Consider the following 20179-nt stretch of genomic DNA (forward strand, 5'->3'; position numbering starts at 1 on the left):
TACATATACTAGATATTGCAAATAAGGGAAACCATGGGACCTATGTTTCTTTGGGCCTGGCTTACTTCACTTAATATAATTTTTTCCAAGGTTTTTTTTTTTTTTATGCTGGTCATGAGGCTTGAACTCAGGGCCTGGGGCCTGTCCCTCAGCTCTTCAGCTCAAGGTAGCACCCTACCCCTTGAGCCACAGCTCCACTTCTGGCTTTTTCTGCTTATGTGGTGCTGAGGAATTGAATCCAGGGCTTCATGCATGCAAGGCAAGCACTCTACCACTAAGCTACCTTCCCAGCCCCATTTTATCCTTTTATCCAGAAGTTTCTTCCTCTTTTAGGCTTTTTTTTTTTTTTTGCCAGTCCTGGGGTACTTTTTTACTCAAGGCTAGCACTCTACTGCTTGAGCCAGAGTGCCACTTATAGCTTTTTCTGTTTATGTGGTACTGAGGAATCGAAGCCCACGCTTCATGCGTTTGAGGCAAGCACTATACCACTAAGCTACATTCCCTGTCCCTGATTGTATAATTTTAACTAGATGAAGGCCCTATGTAGATAGCATTTGGGTGACATGTATAACATTTTCCTGTATTAGTCATTACATTTACAATGGCATGTGTCATGTATCTGTGTCCTGGGTCTTGAACTCAGGGCCTGGGCTCTATCCCTGAGCATCCTGCTTAAGGATACCAATTGAGTCAGAGCTCCAATTCTGGCTTTTTTCGTAGTTGAGTAGAGGTAAGAAAGAGTCTCACAAACTTTCCTGCTGGGATGGCTTCAAACTTTGATCCTCAGACCCTGAGAAGATAAGATTACAGGTATGGGGCTGGGAAGTTGGCTCAGTGGTAGAGCGCTTCTTGCCTTGCATGCCTGAGGCCCTGGATTTGATTCCTCAGCACCACATAAGCAAAAAGAAAAAAGCCAGAAGTGGTGCTGTGGCTCAAGTGGTAGAGCGCTAGCCTTGAGCTGAAGAGCTGAGGGACAGCACCCAGGCCCAGAGTTCAGGCCCCACGACCGGACCAAAAAAAAAAAAACAAAAACAAACAAACAAAAAAACAAAGATTACAGGTATGAGCCACCAGTACCTAGCAAAAGTGACATTTTTCTGTACATTATTTAATCTCTATTCATTATAAGTGCTACTACTGTATACACTAAACATCACTTGAATCTTAGAAATAGTGCTATACTAGGTGTGACATTTCATTTTTATATTTGGCTTTTTTAAAAATAGAATTTTATGGGGCTGGGAAGGTGGCTCAGTGGTAGAGTGCTTGCCTTGCATGCCTGAGGCCCTGGGTTCGATTCCTCAGCACCCATAAGCAAAAAGAAAAAAGCCAGAAGTGGCGCTGTGGCTCAAGTGGTAGAGCGCTAGCTTTGAGCTGAAGAGCTGAGGAAGAGCACCCAGGCCCAGAGTTCAGGCCCCACAACCAGACCCCCACCCTCCAAAAAAATAGAATTTTGTTATTGTTGAGGTGTTATACAGACGGATTACCACTTAATAAGTCAGGTAAGGAGTATATGCCTTTTTTGCACAGTATCATTTCTTCCTTTACTTTGTCCCAGTTTTTCCCTCCCATCTTTGCCCACAAGTTACATAGTATGTTTTCCACATACTGGATACTAATAACATGGTTGCATTTCTTCACCCTCCCTCCTTTTCTTTCCCCCCATCAAAAATAAAAACCCAAAAGCAAAAACAAACACCAACAACAACAACATTAGCAAGAACAGAAAAAAAATGTTTCTATCTCCTGGATTTGTTTTGATAAATAATATTTTAAATGTTTGACTTCTTTAGGTCTCCCATTTTTCCAAATATGGCCTTCAGGATTCTGATGAAGAGGAGGAAGAACACCCATCCAAAACTAGTTCAAAGAAGTTGAAGACTGCCCCTTTGCCTCCTGCAGGCCAGACTACCCCTTTCCAGATGGCTCTTAATGGCAAACCTGCATCTCCACCTCAGGTAGAGAAAGGACATGAATTTGAATGGAATTCGTGATACAGAAGTTCAGAGCAAGCCATTCAGCTATCACAAAGCTGTTTTATGACCCCAGGAACTTGGACCAGTACAAATAGAGTGGCATTCATATTGACACAAGTACAAGGGAGGGGAAGGCATGAGGGCATCTGATTTTTACTTGAGAAAATTAAAGACTTCTCTTGCTGATTGGATTATTCTTCTATTATTCTCAGGCACTTTCCTCTGTCATTTAGACTTGTAATTCTTGTCAGTGTTGAAGTTAAGATGGCAGTTTACTTGTGTGGGTTGATGCAGGGTAAATCATACTTCTATTTACCACCTGATGTGCAATTTAATCATGTTTTTTCCTCCATGCCATGGTTTTTTGAAGCTAAATTAGTTTTTAGCAATGGTTTTTAACTGCTTTTTGAAGTTGCTTGCTTATAATTTAGGAAAACTCTTGATATCTTTATTATGGAAAGTGACAATTTTAGAATGCAAATGTATTATTTAGTTTTGGGAGAGTAGTGTCTACATTTTGTATTGCAATTATTTGTATTATGTGCTTTTTCAGTATTGTTGTGCCAATATGAACCTTTATCCTTATAAGAAAAGGTTAATAATTAAATATTAGGTAATTCTTTTTGAATGTCAACTCATGGTATAATTTTTTATAATTTGGGTGTTGTTTATTCAATCAAGCTATAGAAACTTTTTTTCTTGATGCCATGCTCTCAGAGTTCTTGATCAGAGACATCTTTGTTATTTGTTTTTGGTTTTTTTTTTTTGGTTGGTCATGGGGCTTGAACTCTGGGCTTGGGCACTGTCCCTGAGCTCTTCAGCTCAAGGAGAAGTGCTCTACCACTTTATCCACAGTACCACTTCCGGTTTTCTAGTGGTTTATTGGAGATAAGAGTCTCACGGACTTTCCTGCTGAGTCTGGCTTTGAACCACAATCCTCAGATCTTGCCTCCTGAGTAGCTAGGATTACAGGCATGAGCCACCGGCGCCCGGCTAAGAGACATCTTTGTAAAGCATCCTCTACCTCTTAACTGCTAAAAGCAGGACCTTTGGAATTTCCCATGCTGTAATTGTTATGGCTGCTGAACTGTGTGTTGTTTTTTTTTTTTAATTCCCCTAGGAGATACTGATTCCTGCTATGGCATTTTTTTTCCTCCTGTGTATAATAATTTCAGACTCTTAACAGAAAAATGTATGAAGAGGACGCAAGGCTGTTTTTTTTAAGTAATTTCTTGACAGGCATTTTTGGGGGACTGTTGTGTTATATTTGCACACATGGGGATGTAGACATGATAAAAGTGAGAAAATCAAACTGTTAACTTGTAGGTTTATAATCTGTGTAGAATTTGGAATAACTCTAGGAAATGTCTACTTAAGAAATATAGTAAACTAGTATAATTTTTAATTTATCCATGTTTGTTTTGTGTAACTCATAAGCCTTAAATAATCTTCCTTTGGTAACTTTTTTAAAACCTTACATCACACACACACACACACACACATTCTCTCTCTCACACACATCCAGACACACCCGTCTCTATATATTTCTGAAAGAGCCTATTTCTTGCTTATAAAAGTAATATGAGGCTGGGCACCAGTGGCTCACACCTGTAATCCTAGCTATTCATGAGGCTGAGACCTGAGAAGTGCACTTCAAAGCCAGCTTGAACAGGAAAGTCCATGATACTCTGATATCCAGTTAACTACCAAAAAGCTGGAAGTGGAGCCTGTGGCTCAAGTGGTAGAGTGCTAGACTTGAGGGGGAAAAAAGTCCAGGACATTGCCTGACCCCAGGACACACAGGTACTTGAACACAAATACACACATACGTAATGTGTCCTGTGCTGGTGGCTCAAGCCTGTAATCTTGACGTGTCAGTAGGCTGATTCCTGAGGATTGAGGTCCAAGGCCAGACTAGGCAAAAAAGTCCTAGACACTTGTCTTCAGTTAACCACCAAAAAGCTGGAAGTGGAGCTGTAGCTCAAGTTGGTAGTATGCCACCCTTGAGCAGCTAATCATGATCAGCACCGAGTCCTTGTATGTGCTGAACCAGCATACACACACGCACGCGCGCGTAATGTGTAAGTTCCTAAAGATGCAGCTGCAAAAAAGAATACTTTTACAGTAAAGACCTGGCATTTAGTTTTTATTTATATAATTTTCAACTCTAGAGAAATCCCTCTTTTATACAGCCTAGTGACATATGTGAAATGGAAGATAAATGCCACTTGTTATTAAGAATTAAGACCCAACATTTTATTTAAGACTGGGGAAAATACCTGAGCCTTCCGAATGTACTGACTCTTTATTTGGAAAGAGATTGTTATCACATTATTACCTTGCCCCTAGGAGATACTGATTCCTGCTATGGCATTTTTTTTCCTCCTGTGTATAATAATTTCAGACTCTTAACAGAAAAATGTATGAGGAGGATGCAAGGTTGTTTCCTAGCTGTTTAGGAAAGTTTGCATTTTTCTTTAATAGTCACATTTTATTTCCCTGCCTTTAATACAGTACTCTCAGTTTCATCTTTCCAGTTGCCTTTCCAAAAGCCTTGCATTTGCTCCTAAAAGAACAGGTTTGTCTAAGCAACCAGAAAACATGAGGGTAACTTAATTTTCATCTGATCTTCTTTCTTATACTTAGAGAGAATGTTCAGAGATGGACCTTAGTCACAGACAAATTTTGTTTTGTGTTGTGATTAGAACATAGCTTTAAACTCCTAGTCTTGGCATTCAATTTCTACCTGGCAGTTAACAGTATCTGAGTGAGACTGACGTTAATCCCTTCGGTCTACCATGACATTGATCCTATAGATTCAACATGGACTGAGGCATTTCTTTGAAAATGACTTTTTGAGTAGAAAAATAAGTTTTTCAAATCATTTAAGATGCAAAACCTCTCCTTTCTCTTTCTATATATAATGTATATATTATATATTTGTAGTCATTTTAAATTTAATTAGTATTGTTTGTGTTGGTTATCTTCTTCCAACATATAGTAGTAGTTGTTAAAGACAGGATTTTTCTGTGTAGCCCAGGTTGGCCTTTAAACTATTGATCCTCCTGCTTCAGCCTCCGAAATGCTGGGATTGCAGGCATGGCTCCTGTTGCCTAGTAGCTTAAGCAATCTCAATCTCCCTCCCTCCCTTCTTATCTCCCTCCCTCCCTCCTTCCCTCCCTCCCCTCCCTCTCTCTCTCCCCCTCCCTCTTTCTCTCTCCCTCTCCCTCTCCTTCCTCCTCCTCCTCCCCTTTCTCTCCCCTACCTCCCCTCTTCTCTCTTCTCTTCTCCTCTCCTCTCCTCTCCTCTCTTCTCCTCTCTTCTCCTCTCCTCCCCTCCCCTTCCCTCCCCTCCCCTCCTCTCCTCTCCTCTTCTCTTTTCCTTTTTTGTCAGTCGTGGGGCCTGAACTCTGGGCTCTTCAGCTCAAGGCTAGCGCTCCACCATTTGAGCCAGAGCACCACTTCCAGCTTTTTCTGCTTATGTGGTGCTGAGAAACTGAACCCAGGGCCTCATGCATGCAAGGCAAGCACTCTACCACTGAGCCACCTTCCCAGCCCTCCTCCTTTCTTTTAAATTCAGTTTACTTCCTAAAACTAACTTTTATATCCTAAGTCTACTGGGGTTTCTCTGGAAATATGTAGAGAAGTTTTAGCAGTAGTTTGTAGTCAGACATACTTTAATCAAATTCATACACTTAGGGCTTTCAGGAACCAGCTAAGTTATCATGTAATTATCTTCCACCTTGTTCCTTTCAGGGGTGGGGAAGCTTTTTCTGCCAAGGGCCATTTGGATATTTGTAATCATCAGTAGGCCATACAAAATTATCAATACAAGCAGATGGCCATGAGTAGCAAACAAGAAACCTATATGTCTATCTTGTCATGTACCACATGATTTTATTGGCCTGTTGAGCTAGACATTTAACAAGATCATAGCTTATAGCTCTGCTTGCGGATGGATAAATAAAACCTTGCGCATTTTTCATGAGTATATGCTGAGTTCCTGTGGTTTCTGAATATTTAAATCCTCCCAATTTGGGCTGGGAAGGTGGCTCATGGTAGAGTGCTTGCCTTACATGCATGAAGCCCTGGGTTGGATTCCTCAGCACCACATAAGCAAAAAAAGCCACAAGTAGTTCTGTGGCTCAAGAGGCAGAGCGCTAGACTTGAGCTGAAGAGCTGAGGGACAGCGCCCAGGCCCAGAGTTCAGGCCTGACCAAATAAATAAATAAATCCTCCCAACTTGCCTAAACTTGTAGGTAAGAAATTCTTTGCTTTTAATGTTACTCTTTTGTTGAATAATGTAGTAAGTTGGTGCCATTCTCCCTCCTTCCTCTTTTATCCATCTGCATTGTTGCTTTTTTGTTGTTGTTTTTTAATTTTGTGTCAGTACTAGGGCTTGAACTCATGGCTTGGTCACTATCCTTGAGCTTTTTCACTCAACACTGGCCCTTTACCACTTGAGCCACAGCTCCACTTCTGGTATTTTGGTGGTTAATTGGCAATAAGAATCTCACACAAACTTCCCTGCCCCCACTTGGCTTTAAGATAGCAGTACCCAGAATAATAAGAGTTACAAGTGTGAACCACCAGCACCTGGCCCTGGATTTTTAATTTGTTCTATTGTTTAGTGCTGACCCTGCCTGGGACTTGAACTTAGCCTTGGCCTGTCCCTGGGCTCATTTTTTTTTTGGTCTTTTGTGGGGCTTGAACTCTGGGACTGGGCGCTGTCCCTCAGCTCTTCAGCTCAAGACTTAAGTGCTCTACCACTTGAGCCACAGCGCCATTTCTGGCTTTCTCGTGGTTTATTGGAGATAAGAGTCTCACCGACTTTCCTGCACAGGCTGGCTTTGAACCACAGTCCTCAGACCTCAGCCCCTTGAGTAGCTAGGATTGCAGGCGTAAGCCACCGGTGCCTGCTTTACTTTTGGCTTTTAAGTGGTTAGTTGGAGATGAATCTCAGGGACTTTTCTGCACAGGCTGGATGTGAAACATGATCCTCAGATTTCAGGCTCCTGTGTAGCTAGAATTATAAATTGCTTTTTCTGTTGGGTGCCAGATACTGCATTAGGGAGAAAAAAAATAAAACAGAGTTTCAGTAAATGTTGAGCTTAACTGAATGAAGTGTGCTTAGTTGTTAGAGAAAACAATAAACTATAATCCCTGTTTTCAAGCATTGACATTCTGGTCTATCAGACACATAAGAAATCATAAGTTTTGTTGACAGATTATATGCAGTAAGTATAAACACAGTATTATAGGACCAAGCAGAATAAGATATCCTGGTAGATTAGCAGAGAATGGGGAATACCAGAACTTTTCTTTCTTTTTTGTTTTCTCCAGTCCTGGGGCTTGGACTCAGGACCTGGGCACTATCCCTGAGCTTCCTTTGCTCCAGGCTAGCACTCTACCACTTGAGCCACAGCCCCACTTCCAGCTTTTTCAGTGTATGTGGTACTGAAGAATCAAACCCAGAGGTTCAGGCATGCTGGGCAAATACTCTACCACTGAGCCACATTCCTGGCCCACTTTTCTTTCTTTCTTTCTTTCTTTCTTTCTTTCTTTTGTTGGTCGTGGGGCCTGAACTGTGGGTCTGGGTACTGTCCCTCTGCTCTTCAGCTCAAGGCTAGCCCTCTACCACTGAGAGCTTCTACCAGCAAGTATATGGTTTGTTAGAGAAGATAGATTTAAAACTCAACTGACAAAGGAATGTCCACAAGCTGTGGGAGCATGGAAAAGACCATTCTTCATTAAGAATCCTTTTTTCTTTTCTGTTCTTTTCTTGACCTCCTCCAGTACGAATCACAATTAGCCTGCTTTTTTTTTTTTTTTTTTTTGGTCGGTTGTGGGGCTTGAACTCTGGGCCTGGGCGCTGTCCCTCAGCTCTTCAGCTCAAGGCTAGCACACTACCACTAGAGCCACAGCACCACTTCCGGCTTTTTTTCTTTTTGCTTATGTGGTACTGAGGAATCGAACCCAGGGCCTCATACATGCAAGGCAAGCACTCTACCACTGAACCACCTTCCCAGCGTCCGTCCTTCCTTCTTTTCTCCTTTCTTTCTTTTCTTTTTTTCTTGCTTCCTTCCTTTCCCTCCCTTCCTTCCTTCCTTTCTCCCTTCCTCGCTCCCTCCCCCCCCCTTTCTCTTTCTTTCCTTCTTTCTTTCTCCCTCCAGTCCTGGGGCTTGAACTCAAGGCCTTGGGCACTGTCCCTGAGCTTCTTTTGCTCAAGGTTAGCACTGTACCATTTGAGCCACAGTGCTACTTCCACCTTTTTCTGTTTATGTGGTGCTGAGGAATGGAACCTAGGGTTTCATGCATGCTAGGCAAACACTCTACCAGTAAGTCACATTTCCAGCCCCAAAAGGCACTTTCTTATTTCATCTTTTTTGTTGTTGTTGTTGGTAGTGGTGGTTGTGAGGCTTGAACTTAGGGCCAGGATATTGTCTCTGAGCCTTTTGTGCTCAAGATAGTGCTCTAGCCCTTGATCTACTACACCACTTCCCAGACTTTTCTTAAAAGTAAGTCCTGAATTTTAGTGTTAGAGGCATGTATACTACCTTGGGTCCCACTTCAGTACACAAAAGAGAAGGTACATTGTTTAGTTAAAATGCACATATTAGAAAACTTTTTATAATGAAAAATGAGATCATCTTTAGTTAAAGATTAATCCCAGGATTTTAATCTACACCCACCTTCCTATCCCTAGCCCCTACACTAGAGATGGAACCCAGGGCCTTGCACATGCCAGGAAAGTGCTTTCCCATTGATCTATGCCTCTTAAGCTCTCAGCTTTGCCTTTAGACCACAGTCAAATTTTAATAAGAGTAGTTCCTAGGTAAGGCATATATCTTTGTGTGTGTGTGTGTGTGTGTGTGTGGTTTTTTTTTTTTTGGGGGGGGGGTCCGGTCATGGGGCCTGAACTCTGGGCCTGGGCACTGTCCCTCAGCTTTTCAGCTCAAGGCTAGCACTCTATCACTTGAACCACAGCACCACTTCCAGCTTTTTTTTTTTTTCTGATTATATGGTGGTGAGGAATTGAACCCAAGGCTTCATGCATACAAGGCAAGCTCTCTACCACTGAGCCACCTTCCCAGCCCAAGGCGTATATCTTTAATGAGTGTCTTAACCCTTCACTTTTTCTGCAGTTGGTGCTAGAAACTCATTCTTCATCCTTTTCAGTAAGGATATTTGTTAAAGAAATACAAGATAGTAATAGCTAATGTCCAATTTACTTTTTTTGTCCAAAGAAATCATGAAAAGTACCAAGAGCTCTGGTGGCTTATACCTGTAATCCTAGGCTGAGATGTTTGAAGCCAGCCTAGGCAGGAAAGTTCTTAAGACTCTTATTTCCAATTAATTACAGAAAAATCTGAAAGTAGGGCTGGGAAGGTGGCTCAGTAGTAGAGCGCTTGCCTTGCATGCGTGAGGCCCTGGGTTCGATTCCTCAGCACCACATAAGCAAAAAGAAAAAAGCCGGAAGTGGCACTGTGGCTCATGTGGTAGAGCGCTAGCCTTGAGCTGAAGAGCTGAGGGACAGCGCTCAGGCCCAGAGTTCAGGCCCATGACCGGACCCAAAAGAAAAGAAAAATCTGAAAGTAGTGCTGTGGCTCAAGTAGGAAAGTGCTAGCTTTGAGCAAAAGGAGCTCAGAGATAGTGCCCAGGGCCATAGTTCAAGACCTAGGGTGGGCAAAAACCAAAAAAAGAAGAAAAAAAATTAAAACTACCTGAATTAACTATGCATTGATGGCTAATCCCTGAAATCCTAGCTACTCATGAGGCTGAGATCTAAGGATCATGGTTCAAAGCCAGCCCAGGCAGTAGTCTGTAAGACTATTTCCATAATCATCAAAAAGCTGGAAGTGAAGCTGTGACTCAAGTGATAGAGTGCTAGCCTAAGCTGTATGACAACAACGAGAAACCTCAGGACAGAGAGAAAGAGACACACACACACACACACTCACTCACTTACATACACTCTAAACTTTATTTACAATGTATATACAATAGCATCTGTTTGAGGTTTAGCATATAATTGTTCACTCTTGAAAAATCAAGAAATTGTTGAAGGATAATCTGTAGGTTATATCATAATCTATAAAAATAAGCTTGTTATTAAAAAATAATATGTTTAGGTCATAGATTTTGGCTTGGAAATGTCTAATAAATTGGCTCAGTCATTTATTAACATGTTATCAGGTTATATGTGTTAAGACAGTTTGTACTTTAACCAGTTATTTTATAGTATTTTGCAGTGTACTTCAGCTTTATGAACATTTACTTTTTGTAAACATAAATTGCCATGGTTATTTCTGTTATTTTTTGTTAGTCCTGGTGCTTGAACTCAAGGGCTAGGCACCTCTGAGCTTCTTTTGCTCAAGGCTAGCACTCTACCACTTGAGCCACAATGCCACTTTTGCCTTTTATTGTTCTGCCTTTTATTGTTTATGTGATACTGTTTATGTGGTATTTAGGGCTTCATGCTTGCTGGACAAGCACTCTACCACTAAGCTACATTCCAAGCCCTCTTGGTTATATCTTTAAAAACTGCTTAATAGCCAGGCACTGGTGGCTCATGCCTATAATCCTTGCTACTCAGGAGGCTGAGAACTGAGGATCACAGTTCAAAGCCAGTCTAAGCAGGAAAGTCCATGAGACTCTTAGAATTAAACAGCAGAAAACCAGAAGTAGTATTGTGGCTCAAAGTGGTAGAGTGCTATCCTTGAGCAAAAATACTCAGGGTCAGTGCCCAGGCCCCAAGTTCAAGCCCCACAAACAACAACAACAAAAACTGCTTAATAAATACAATTCTTGACTTTTTAAAATATATATTATCCCCAGATTAAAATTGTTACTTAGTATTTTGTTTATATTTCAGGGAAATTAGAGTAGATGTTTCTTATATCTTACATAGTACTGTACAGATTGAGCCAAAGTTAAATTTGCAGATTCAAAACTGAACTAGAAACTTATTTCTAATTCTTTTCTTTTTAAAACTTTTTATTTTATTTATTTATTTATTTTTTGGTCCGGTTGTGGGGCCTGAACTCTGGGCCTGGGTGCTGTCCCTCAGCTCTTAAGCTCAAGGCTAGCACTCTACCACTTGAGCCACAGCAACACTTCTGGCTTTTTCCTTTTTGCTTATGTGGTGCTGAGGAATCGAACTCAGGGTCTTAGGCATGCAAGGCAAGCGCTCTACCACTGAGCCACCTTCCCAGCCTCTTTTTAAAAATTTTAACATAAAAGTGATGAACAGGGGATTATAGTTAGGTAAGTTTGTCATGACCTAATTATTTTCTTTAAAAAAAAAAAGAAAAGAAAAGCAAGCCATTAACCAGTAGCTTAAACCTGTAATCCTAGTTTCTCAGGTGGCTGAGAGCTGAAGATCACAATTCAAAGCCAAACCTGGATAGGAAAGCCTGTAAGACTCCAGTTAACCACCAGAAAACTGCAAGTGGAGCTGTGGCTCAGAGTGATAGAGGAGTACTAACCTTGAGCACAAGAGTTCAGGGATAACACCCAGGTCCTGAGTTCAGCATCCAGGACTGGCCAAAATAAACAAATAAAAAAGGCAAAGTTTCCTAACATTTTGATGTTAGTATATTTTGTTGTTTTTTTTAATGGTTTCTGGCTGTAATATCAAGAAAATCAGAAAACCGTAGTTGCTAGCTAAATCAGGTAGGGAATAATCATTTCCTCTGAAAACCACTGTAGGTATCGGTTTAGACCCCAGACCATAATATTAGGAAAGGAACATTTCACAAATCCTTAATTGTAGATCCACGTATTAATAGATTTAGGGAGAAGGGTAATTAATGTTAGCTTGTCTGATATATCTACTACTTCATGATAGAACTAAAAAATTCTAATGATGCTCTGTCTTCTGAATATAGCCAATCTGAGCTAGAAACTATTTGATGAAATTTAATACTGTTTCCCTAATCTGTCTACTGTCTACAGACTCAGAGCCCAGAGGTGGAACAGTTAGGGAGGGTTGTGGAGCTGGACAGTGACATGATAGATATTACCCAGGAGCCAGTTTTGGATTCCGTGTTAGAAGAAGGCATGCCTGAGGATCAAGAACCTGTGTCTGCTTCAACACATATTGCATCTTCACTGGGAATTAATCCGCATGTCTTACAGGTAAAGTTTAACCCACCTTTCTTATGGCAGAAAGGCAAACTAATAACTTTCTCTTATCATACCTCTTCCTGATAAGTTGCTTAAAGCCATTGAGTGTTCAATAAAAAATAAATAAATATAGATACTGGATAGATAGGTAGATAGATAGATAGATAGATAGATAGATAGATAGATAGATAGATAGATAGATAGAAAGAAATGAGCTGGGTGCCAGTGGCTCACGCCTGTCATCCTAGCTACTCAGGAGGCTGAGATCTGAGGATTGCAGTTCAAAGCCAGCCCAGACAGGAGAGTCTATGAGACTCTTATCTCCAATTAACTACCAGGAAACCGGAAGTGGCCCTGTGTATCACGCTGTAGAACGTGTTTGCCTTGAGCTGAAGAGCTCAGGGACATTGTCCAGACCCAGAGTTGAAGCCCTACAACCTACCTCCCCCGCAAAAAATATATATATGTATATATGGCTAGTGTTTGGGTCTCATTTTCCCATTCATGGATGAAAGACTATTGAAATCAGAAGACAGGGCTTTGGGGTTTTTGTTGTTGTTGTCGTCGGTTGTGGGGCTTGAACTCTGGGCTTGGGCACTTTCCCTGAGCTCTTCAGCCAAGGCTAGTGCTCTACTACTTGAGCCTCAGTACCACTTCCAGTTTTGTAGTAGTTTTCTGGAGATGAGTCTTATGGCCTTTTTTTGCCCAGGCTGGCTTTGAACTGTGATCCTCAGATCTCAGCCTCTTGAGTAGCTAGGATTATAGGCATGAGCCACTGGGACCCGGCTGGGTTTTTGGTTTTAACTGTATTAAAATCAGAAGACAAAGGTTATAATCCACATTTTATAATTTTAATATTAGACAATTCATACAATTATTGTGAGAATTATTTCTCTATAAAATAATAATTTGCCTATTTCAAGGTTCCAGAAAGTTTTTTGTGAAACTTTAAAAAAAGGAGTAGACACAGGTTTTCTTAAGTTTTTGTTTTCCCTGCTTATGGTTGATATTAAAGTCATTTATTATACAAGTATAAACAATTGCTATATGCTAGGATCTGTCAGGACATAAATACAAAGAGTAGAGTTATGACTTAGCCCTTAAGGCATATATAGTAGTAACTATCACACAGATGTTATACTATGGACAGCAACCTTTTGAAAGAACCAATGCTTTTGGCTGCTTGTTATAAACGACATTTTCCTTTCATGGTCTTTTTCTTTCTGGGTAACACATTCATTCTGTGAATACTTTTTTAGATTATGAAAGCATCATTGCTTGCTGATGAAGAAGATGTAGACTCCATGGATCAACGCTTTGGTCATCTTCCTGCCAAAGGAGATATTGCTCAAGAAGTCTGTTCTCCCCGACTCCCCATTTCAGCATCCCATTCATCAAAATCCCGTTCAATAGGTATGTATAAAATGTTCTGTTTCCTGGGTGCTGGTGGCACACGCCTGTAATCCTAGCTACTCAGAAGGCTGAGATTTGAGGATCGCAGTTCAAAGCCAGCCTGGGCAGAAAGTCCATAAGACTCTTATCTCCAATAAACCACCAGAAAACCAGAAGTGGTGCTGTGACTCAAGTGGTAGAGCACTAGCCTTGAGCTGAAGAGCTGAGGGACAGTGCCTAGGCCCAGAGTTCAAGCCCCACAACCGACAAAATAAATAAATGCTCTGTTTAACAAAAAAGTTCTGAGAGTTGTCAGGTATTGCTTTTTAAGTTGTGGTTAGTTTTGTTATATTTTTTGGGTTTTGCCAGTCCTATGCCTTGAACCCTGGGTCTGGAAGCTGTCCCTGAGACTCTTTGTATTCAAGGCTAGCGCTCTACCATTTGAGCCACAGCATCACTTCAGGCTTTGTCTAATTAATTTATTGGAGATAAGAGGGATGCCAGCATCTGTATGGTCCAGGGCAGACCTTACAAGTATCACAGACTTTCCTGCCCAAGCTGGCTTCGAACCATGATCCTCAGATCTCAGCCCCATGAGTACTTAGGATTACAGGCATGAACCACCAGTGCTTGGCAGGAGTGGCTAGTTTTTAAGCATGGTAATTCTATTGGTGCAGATGTAGATATTATATAGAGACAAACAGTTATGATTTGATCTGGGTCTTTGTTAGCTTTCATGTATTCCTAATATTATCTTACTGCATTCTAGAAGGCAGTGATTGATGAACAAATATATCAGATTCCTACCTTTTCCTAACACTTGTCAAATTTGATTACATACATGAGTAACTGTCAGTTCTATTGTTGAGTTTCTAGGATTCCTTTAGTTTGGGTATTTTTTGTTTGTTTGTTTGTTTTATTCTTGTTTTGGTACCAATTCTTGAGCTTGAAATCAGAGCATCATGCTCTCTGTAAACTTTTTCACTCAAGGCTGGTGCTCTATCATTTGAGTCACATGTCTGTTTCCTACATACTTCATTTTAAAGCTTTCTCTTTTGTGGTGGGATTAGCCAATGAAATTGATGTCAATGAAAAACTTGAGCAGATGTTAATTTCATCATAGTTTGAAGGACAAAGAACTACCAGTGACAGATTTATGGTGCCTTAAAAAAATTCAGTGTTGGGGCTGGGAAGGTGGCTCAGTGGTAGAGCACTAGCCTTGAGCTGAAGAGCTGAGGGACAGCGCCCAGGTCTAGAGTTCAGGCCCCACGATTGGACCCCCCCAAAAAAAAATTCAGTGTTGCCAGGCACAAGCTACTCCTTAGGCTTGAGATCTTAAGATTGAGGTTCAAAGCCAGCCTGAACAGAAAAGTCCATGAGATTCTCTAGAAAAAAGTAGGAAATGGAACCGTGGCTCTCTCTGCAAATGAAAAAGCTCAGTTCAGTACCCAGGCCTCAGTACTACCATTCAAAAAAGTTAACTAAGGGTTAACTTTTCAATATTTTGTCACTTGATTTTTTTCTTTTGTTGCTCATATTAGGGCTTGAACTCAGGGACTTCCACTCTTGCTTAGATTTTTTTGCTCAAGACTGATGTTCTGTCACCTGAATCACACCTCTACTGGCTTTTTACTAGTTAATTGGAGATGAATATTGGAATTTTGTGTGCCCAGGCTGGCTTTGAATTGGGATCCTCAGATCTCAGTCTCCTGAGTAGGTAGGATTGCAGGCATGAATAATTGGGACTCAGCCATTTTCCTTTGTTTTTTAAAACACTTTCTTGTATTTTTCCTTTTTTTTTTTTTTTTTTTTTGGTTGGCTGTGGGGCTTGAACTGTAGGCCTGGGCACTGTCCCTCAGCTCTTCAGCTCAAGGCAAGCACTCTATCACTTGAGCCACATGGCCACTTCTGGCTTTTTCTATTTATGTGATGCTGAGGAATCAAACCCAGGGCCTCATGCATGCAAGGCAAACACTCTACCACTGAGCCACCTTCCCAGCCCATATTTTTCCTTTTTTTAAAAAAACATTTTAAATAACTTTTTGCATAATGGACACTACATGAAAATCTCACATTTTAATAACTGTGTTCATGTGTTCATGTACTGGGGTTTAAAGTCAGTACTCCTAGATGATGGACTATCACTGTATCACACACACCTCCAGCATGGCGCTGTGTGTGTGTGTGGGCGCATGCGTGCGTGTGAGCGAGCGTGTGCAATACTAGGGCTTGAACTTGGGGCCTAGGTGCTGTGCCTGAGCTCTTCTTGCTCAATACTAGCTGCAGATCTACTTCCAATGGTTAATTGTAGCTCATTGGAGATAATAGTCTCACAGACTTTACTGCCTAGTCTGGCTTTAAACCACAATCCTCGGGCTGGGAAGGTGGCTCAGTGGTAGAGCGCTTGCCTTGCATGCCTGAGGCCCTGGGTTCGATTCCTCAGCACCACATAAGCAAAAAGAAAAAAGCCGGAAATGGCACTGTGGCTCAAGTGGTAGAGCGGTAGCCTTGAGCTAAAGAGCTGAGGGACAGCGCCCAGGCCCAGAGTTCAGGCCCCATGACTGGACCCAAAAAATAAATAAACCACAATCCTCAAATCTCAGACTCCAGAGTATCTAGGATATTATAGGCATGAGCCACCAGTGCCTAACCAGAATGGCTTTTTGCTGCTTATTTTGAAGATGGAGTCTAGCAAACTTTTCTTTCCAGGCTGGCCTTAAATCTATATCTACTAGATCTCAGCTTCCTGAGTAGCCAGGATAACAGGCATGAACCACCACCACTCTGTCATTCAGAAAAGCACATGTGCAGTCATAAGATGCCTGTATATGTTTTTGTTCCTGAAGTCTAGCATTCAATATTAAGGCAGGAACTTGAGTTTTGATTTCTATCGGGATTTTTTGTTTTGTTTTTTGCGTCCGGTCGTGGGCCTGAACTCTGGGCCTGGGCGCTGTCCCTCAGCTCTTTAGCTCAAGGCTACCGCTCTACCACTTGAGCCACAGTGCCATTTCCGGCTTTTTTCTTTTTGCTTATGTGGTGCTGAGGAATCGAACCCAGGGCCTCACGCATGCAAGGCAAGTGCTCTACCACTGAGCCACCTTCCCAGCCCCTTTGTTTTGTTTTTTAATTAACATGATTATTCATTGATTTATATACAGAATTCCAATTAGGACATGAAACTTGATGCCAGACTTACCTGAGCTTACCTCCTTATCCTGTCACCTAGTATCTTTGTGGATTTGGACAAGTCATTTCCCTGAGCTCAGTTTAAACTGAGCTCAGTTTAATCACTTTTAAAATGGAGGTGTGATGATGCTTATTGTTTAAAATTACTGAAAGGTGAAATGAAATGTACAGAAATGGCTTATACAGTCTGCTTTAAATAAGTACTAAGTAATACTAATAGTCATTGTTGGAAGCATCATCATCATTAGAATTCTTGGCTTGGCTTCCTATTGAAAGAATAATTTCTGCAAAAAAATATCTTAAGTTGCTGCTAGTTATCCTTGTCGTCAGACAAGGATGAAAGACAAAATATTGAGTGGTATCATCCTTGCTGATTTTTGTTGTTGATGTTCAAGAAACAGTAGATTATGTTAAGAGCCTTTTTCCTCCTCATTTCAGTTGGTGGGTTACTACAATCAAAATTTGCAAGTGGCGTTTTTCTTTCACCAAGTGCCTCTGTGCAAGAATGTCGAATTCCCAGAGCATCATCTATGATGAATATCTCATCCCCTTCTCCTTGGTCTGTCCCTCCACCCCTGACCACAGTGTTTACAGTGCCCAGTCCAAGTCCTGAGGTTCAGCTCAAGACAGTGGGAACACGCAGACAACTAGGCCTAGTCCCTCTTGAAAAGTCTGTCACATATGGCAAGGGAAAACTCTTGATGGACATGGCCCTATTCATGGGACGCTCATTTCGAGTTGGTTGGGGCCCTAACTGGACTCTTGCTAATAGTGGAGAACAGCTGAATAGCTCTCATGAACTGGAAAGTCATCAGGCTACCGATTCTATGGAATATGGATTCTTGCCCAATCCCGTAGCTGTTAAATCGTGAGTTACACTTTTTGATGCTATTTTTGAAAGCACTATGGTAATTTAGGGGAAAAAAGTATTTATAAGCTGGAAACCCAAGGCTATGACCATACTCTTTTGTGATCTCTCTAGCACATTTTTAGGAAGATACTTTTATAAAAAACTACAATGATTAGGTCTTTTTTAATTGTTAAATTATGAAAAGTTAATATTATCAAACTTTGGTTGACAAACTAACAGATCCAAAGTGAACACTGCATCATTCCTTGGGTTTTCAGCCTTTTTATTGCATTAGCATATTTATTTGTTTCTTTGGTATTGTGATTTCTTCATGTATAAATGATGTTCTCTACAATGTTTTCCTTATCTTAGACCTCCTAAGATAGATACATTAAACTATAGATAATTAATCCATGCATAAATATTTGTTATATGAATAGTGACTTGATCATATTAATTTAGAATCTAGCTGGCTTGGTGGTACATACCTGAAATCCCAGTATTCAAGAAGCATATTTCATAATATCCAAAGACACAGTAAAGCCAGTTCTGTATCTAACTATATTGATTCCCATGCTTGTTATAAACTGGCCTGAAGAAGCCTGTGTATTTTAAATGAATGGCTCAGATAATTTTTTTTATCTAGTATATAGCAGATAAATTCAATACAGGTTAGTAATTGGAACAGAATTCTTTACAACCATAGTAAAATGTTTTGCATTCTGTTTATAATCATAAAAGAGAAACAGGGGCTGGGCGCCAGCTAACTCCTTAGCAGGCTGAGCTTTAAGAATCAAACTCAACCTGCCCTGAGAACAGTCTGTAAAATTCTATCTCCATCTAACCAGCAAAATGCAGGACTGAAGGTATGGGTCGAATGTTAGAGGGCTACCCTTGTATAAGCAAACTGAGTGAGAGCATGAGGCCCTGCATTCAAGTCATGGTACCAGCAAACACAAAAAAGTTAAGTTGTAGGGAAATCTTTTAGGGACTGAGGATTCAATACTTCAATTTGAACTCAAGGCTTTGTGTTTGCTAGGATGGCACTCTATCACTAAGCCGTACTTCCAATCCTTTTTGCTTTGGAGATAAGTTATCAGGTTTATAGCTAGGATGACAAGCATGTACCATCATACCCAGCCTTTTATTTGTTGAGATTGAATCTCCCTACCTTTTTTCCCTGGCTAGCCTTTGAACCTCAATCTTCTGATCTCCATTTCCAGGTGTAAGCTACCTTGCCCAACTTTCTTATCTTCATTTTCTATCTTGTTCTTTGTTATTCCTTATATAGCCTGACGGAATCCCCATTCAAAGTTCATTTAGAAAAACTCAGTCTAAGACAAAGGAGACTGGATGAAGATCTGCAATTATATCAGACACCTCTGGAGCTCAAATTAAAACGTAGCACGGTCCATGTGGATGAACTGTGTCCTCTCATTGTCCCCAATGCGGGAGTTGAGGTCATTCATGATTATGCTAACTGGGTTAAGGAAGCATCCAGAGATGTATTGGAAGCACAAAGTGAGTATATATTATGCTTCTAACCTTTGATGCCTCAGGAGTTAAGATCATTAGCAAGTGTTTCTAGGACAGACTTCCTTACATCAATATTATAAGTGAGTGCCTGAGCTTATGTATTTTTATAGTTGAGTTGTAACATTAAGAAGAAATTGTTACTACTTCTTCTAAATTTGTAAGGACTTAAATGCCATTATTTAGATAAGAGATGCAATAAATAGCATGTTCATGAGAATAAATAAAACTCTTATCTGACAGATGACAAAAATTTAGTTACAATGCATAGTTGTGTGCCGTAGTTTTAACTATGATTATATATCTTTAAAATATCATGGAATTTTTGTTGTTGTTGTTGTTGGTGGTGGTGGTCTTGGTGCCTGAACTCTGGGCCTGAGTGCTATCCAGCAGCTCTTCAGCTCAAAGCTAGCACTCTACCACTTGATCCACAGCACCACTTCGGCCTTTTCAGTTTATATGGTGCTGAGGAATGGAACCAAGGCCTCATGCATGCGAGGCAAGCATTCTACCACTGAGCCACCTTCCCGAAGCCCTATCATGGAAAATATTCTTATTTGTCCTTTGCTTGTTATTATCAGCTTAATGATATAAAGTAATAAGTTTAATTTTGATATATTATTATTTGTTTTTGCCAGTACCAGGGTTTAAACTCAAGGCCTTGATATCTAGCTAAGCTTTCTTGGCTACAAATGGTACTGTACCACTTGAGCCATGCCTCCTGCCCTTCATTGTGACATTCTCATACATGCATGTATCATATTATATCATCATATTTAACTGTTACCCTATTTCTCTCTAAGCTGCTTCCACATCCCTTATACTTCCATCTCTTCCAGATTCTTATTAGAGAGAGAGAGAATGAATGAATGAATGAATGTGCATGCACAACCATGCTGGTCCTGGAGCTTAAACACAGAGCTTGGGTGCTGTCCCTGTTCTACCACTTGAGCCACACCTCCAGTTCTGGCTTTTTGGTTTTTTTGTTTTTGTTTTTGGTCTGGTTGTGGGGCCTGAACTCTGGGCCTGGACGCTGTCCCTCAGCTCTTCAGCTCAAGGCTAGTGCTCTACCACTTGAGCCACAGCGCCACTTCCGGCTTTTTTCTTTTTGCTTA

General features: G+C 40.8%; 1 protein-coding gene across 2 annotated transcripts in view; it reads left to right on the forward strand.

Moving 5' to 3' along the window:
* Nucleotides 1-20179, forward strand: part of Nup98 (nucleoporin 98kDa) — a 113917-nt gene that overhangs the window by 67852 nt on the left and 25886 nt on the right. For both annotated transcript variants that reach the window (XM_013014110.1, XM_013014111.1), the window contains exons 20-24: nt 1794-1958; nt 11933-12115; nt 13363-13516; nt 17120-17549; nt 18823-19052. In XM_013014110.1, coding sequence (XP_012869564.1) covers nt 1794-1958; nt 11933-12115; nt 13363-13516; nt 17120-17549; nt 18823-19052 — 1162 coding nt within the window. The remainder of the gene's footprint in view (nt 1-1793; nt 1959-11932; nt 12116-13362; nt 13517-17119; nt 17550-18822; nt 19053-20179) is intronic.

This window comes from Dipodomys ordii, unplaced genomic scaffold (genome assembly GCF_000151885.1).
Source record: "Dipodomys ordii isolate 6190 unplaced genomic scaffold, Dord_2.0 Scaffold22, whole genome shotgun sequence".
NCBI classification, from domain to species: domain Eukaryota; kingdom Metazoa; phylum Chordata; class Mammalia; order Rodentia; family Heteromyidae; genus Dipodomys; species Dipodomys ordii.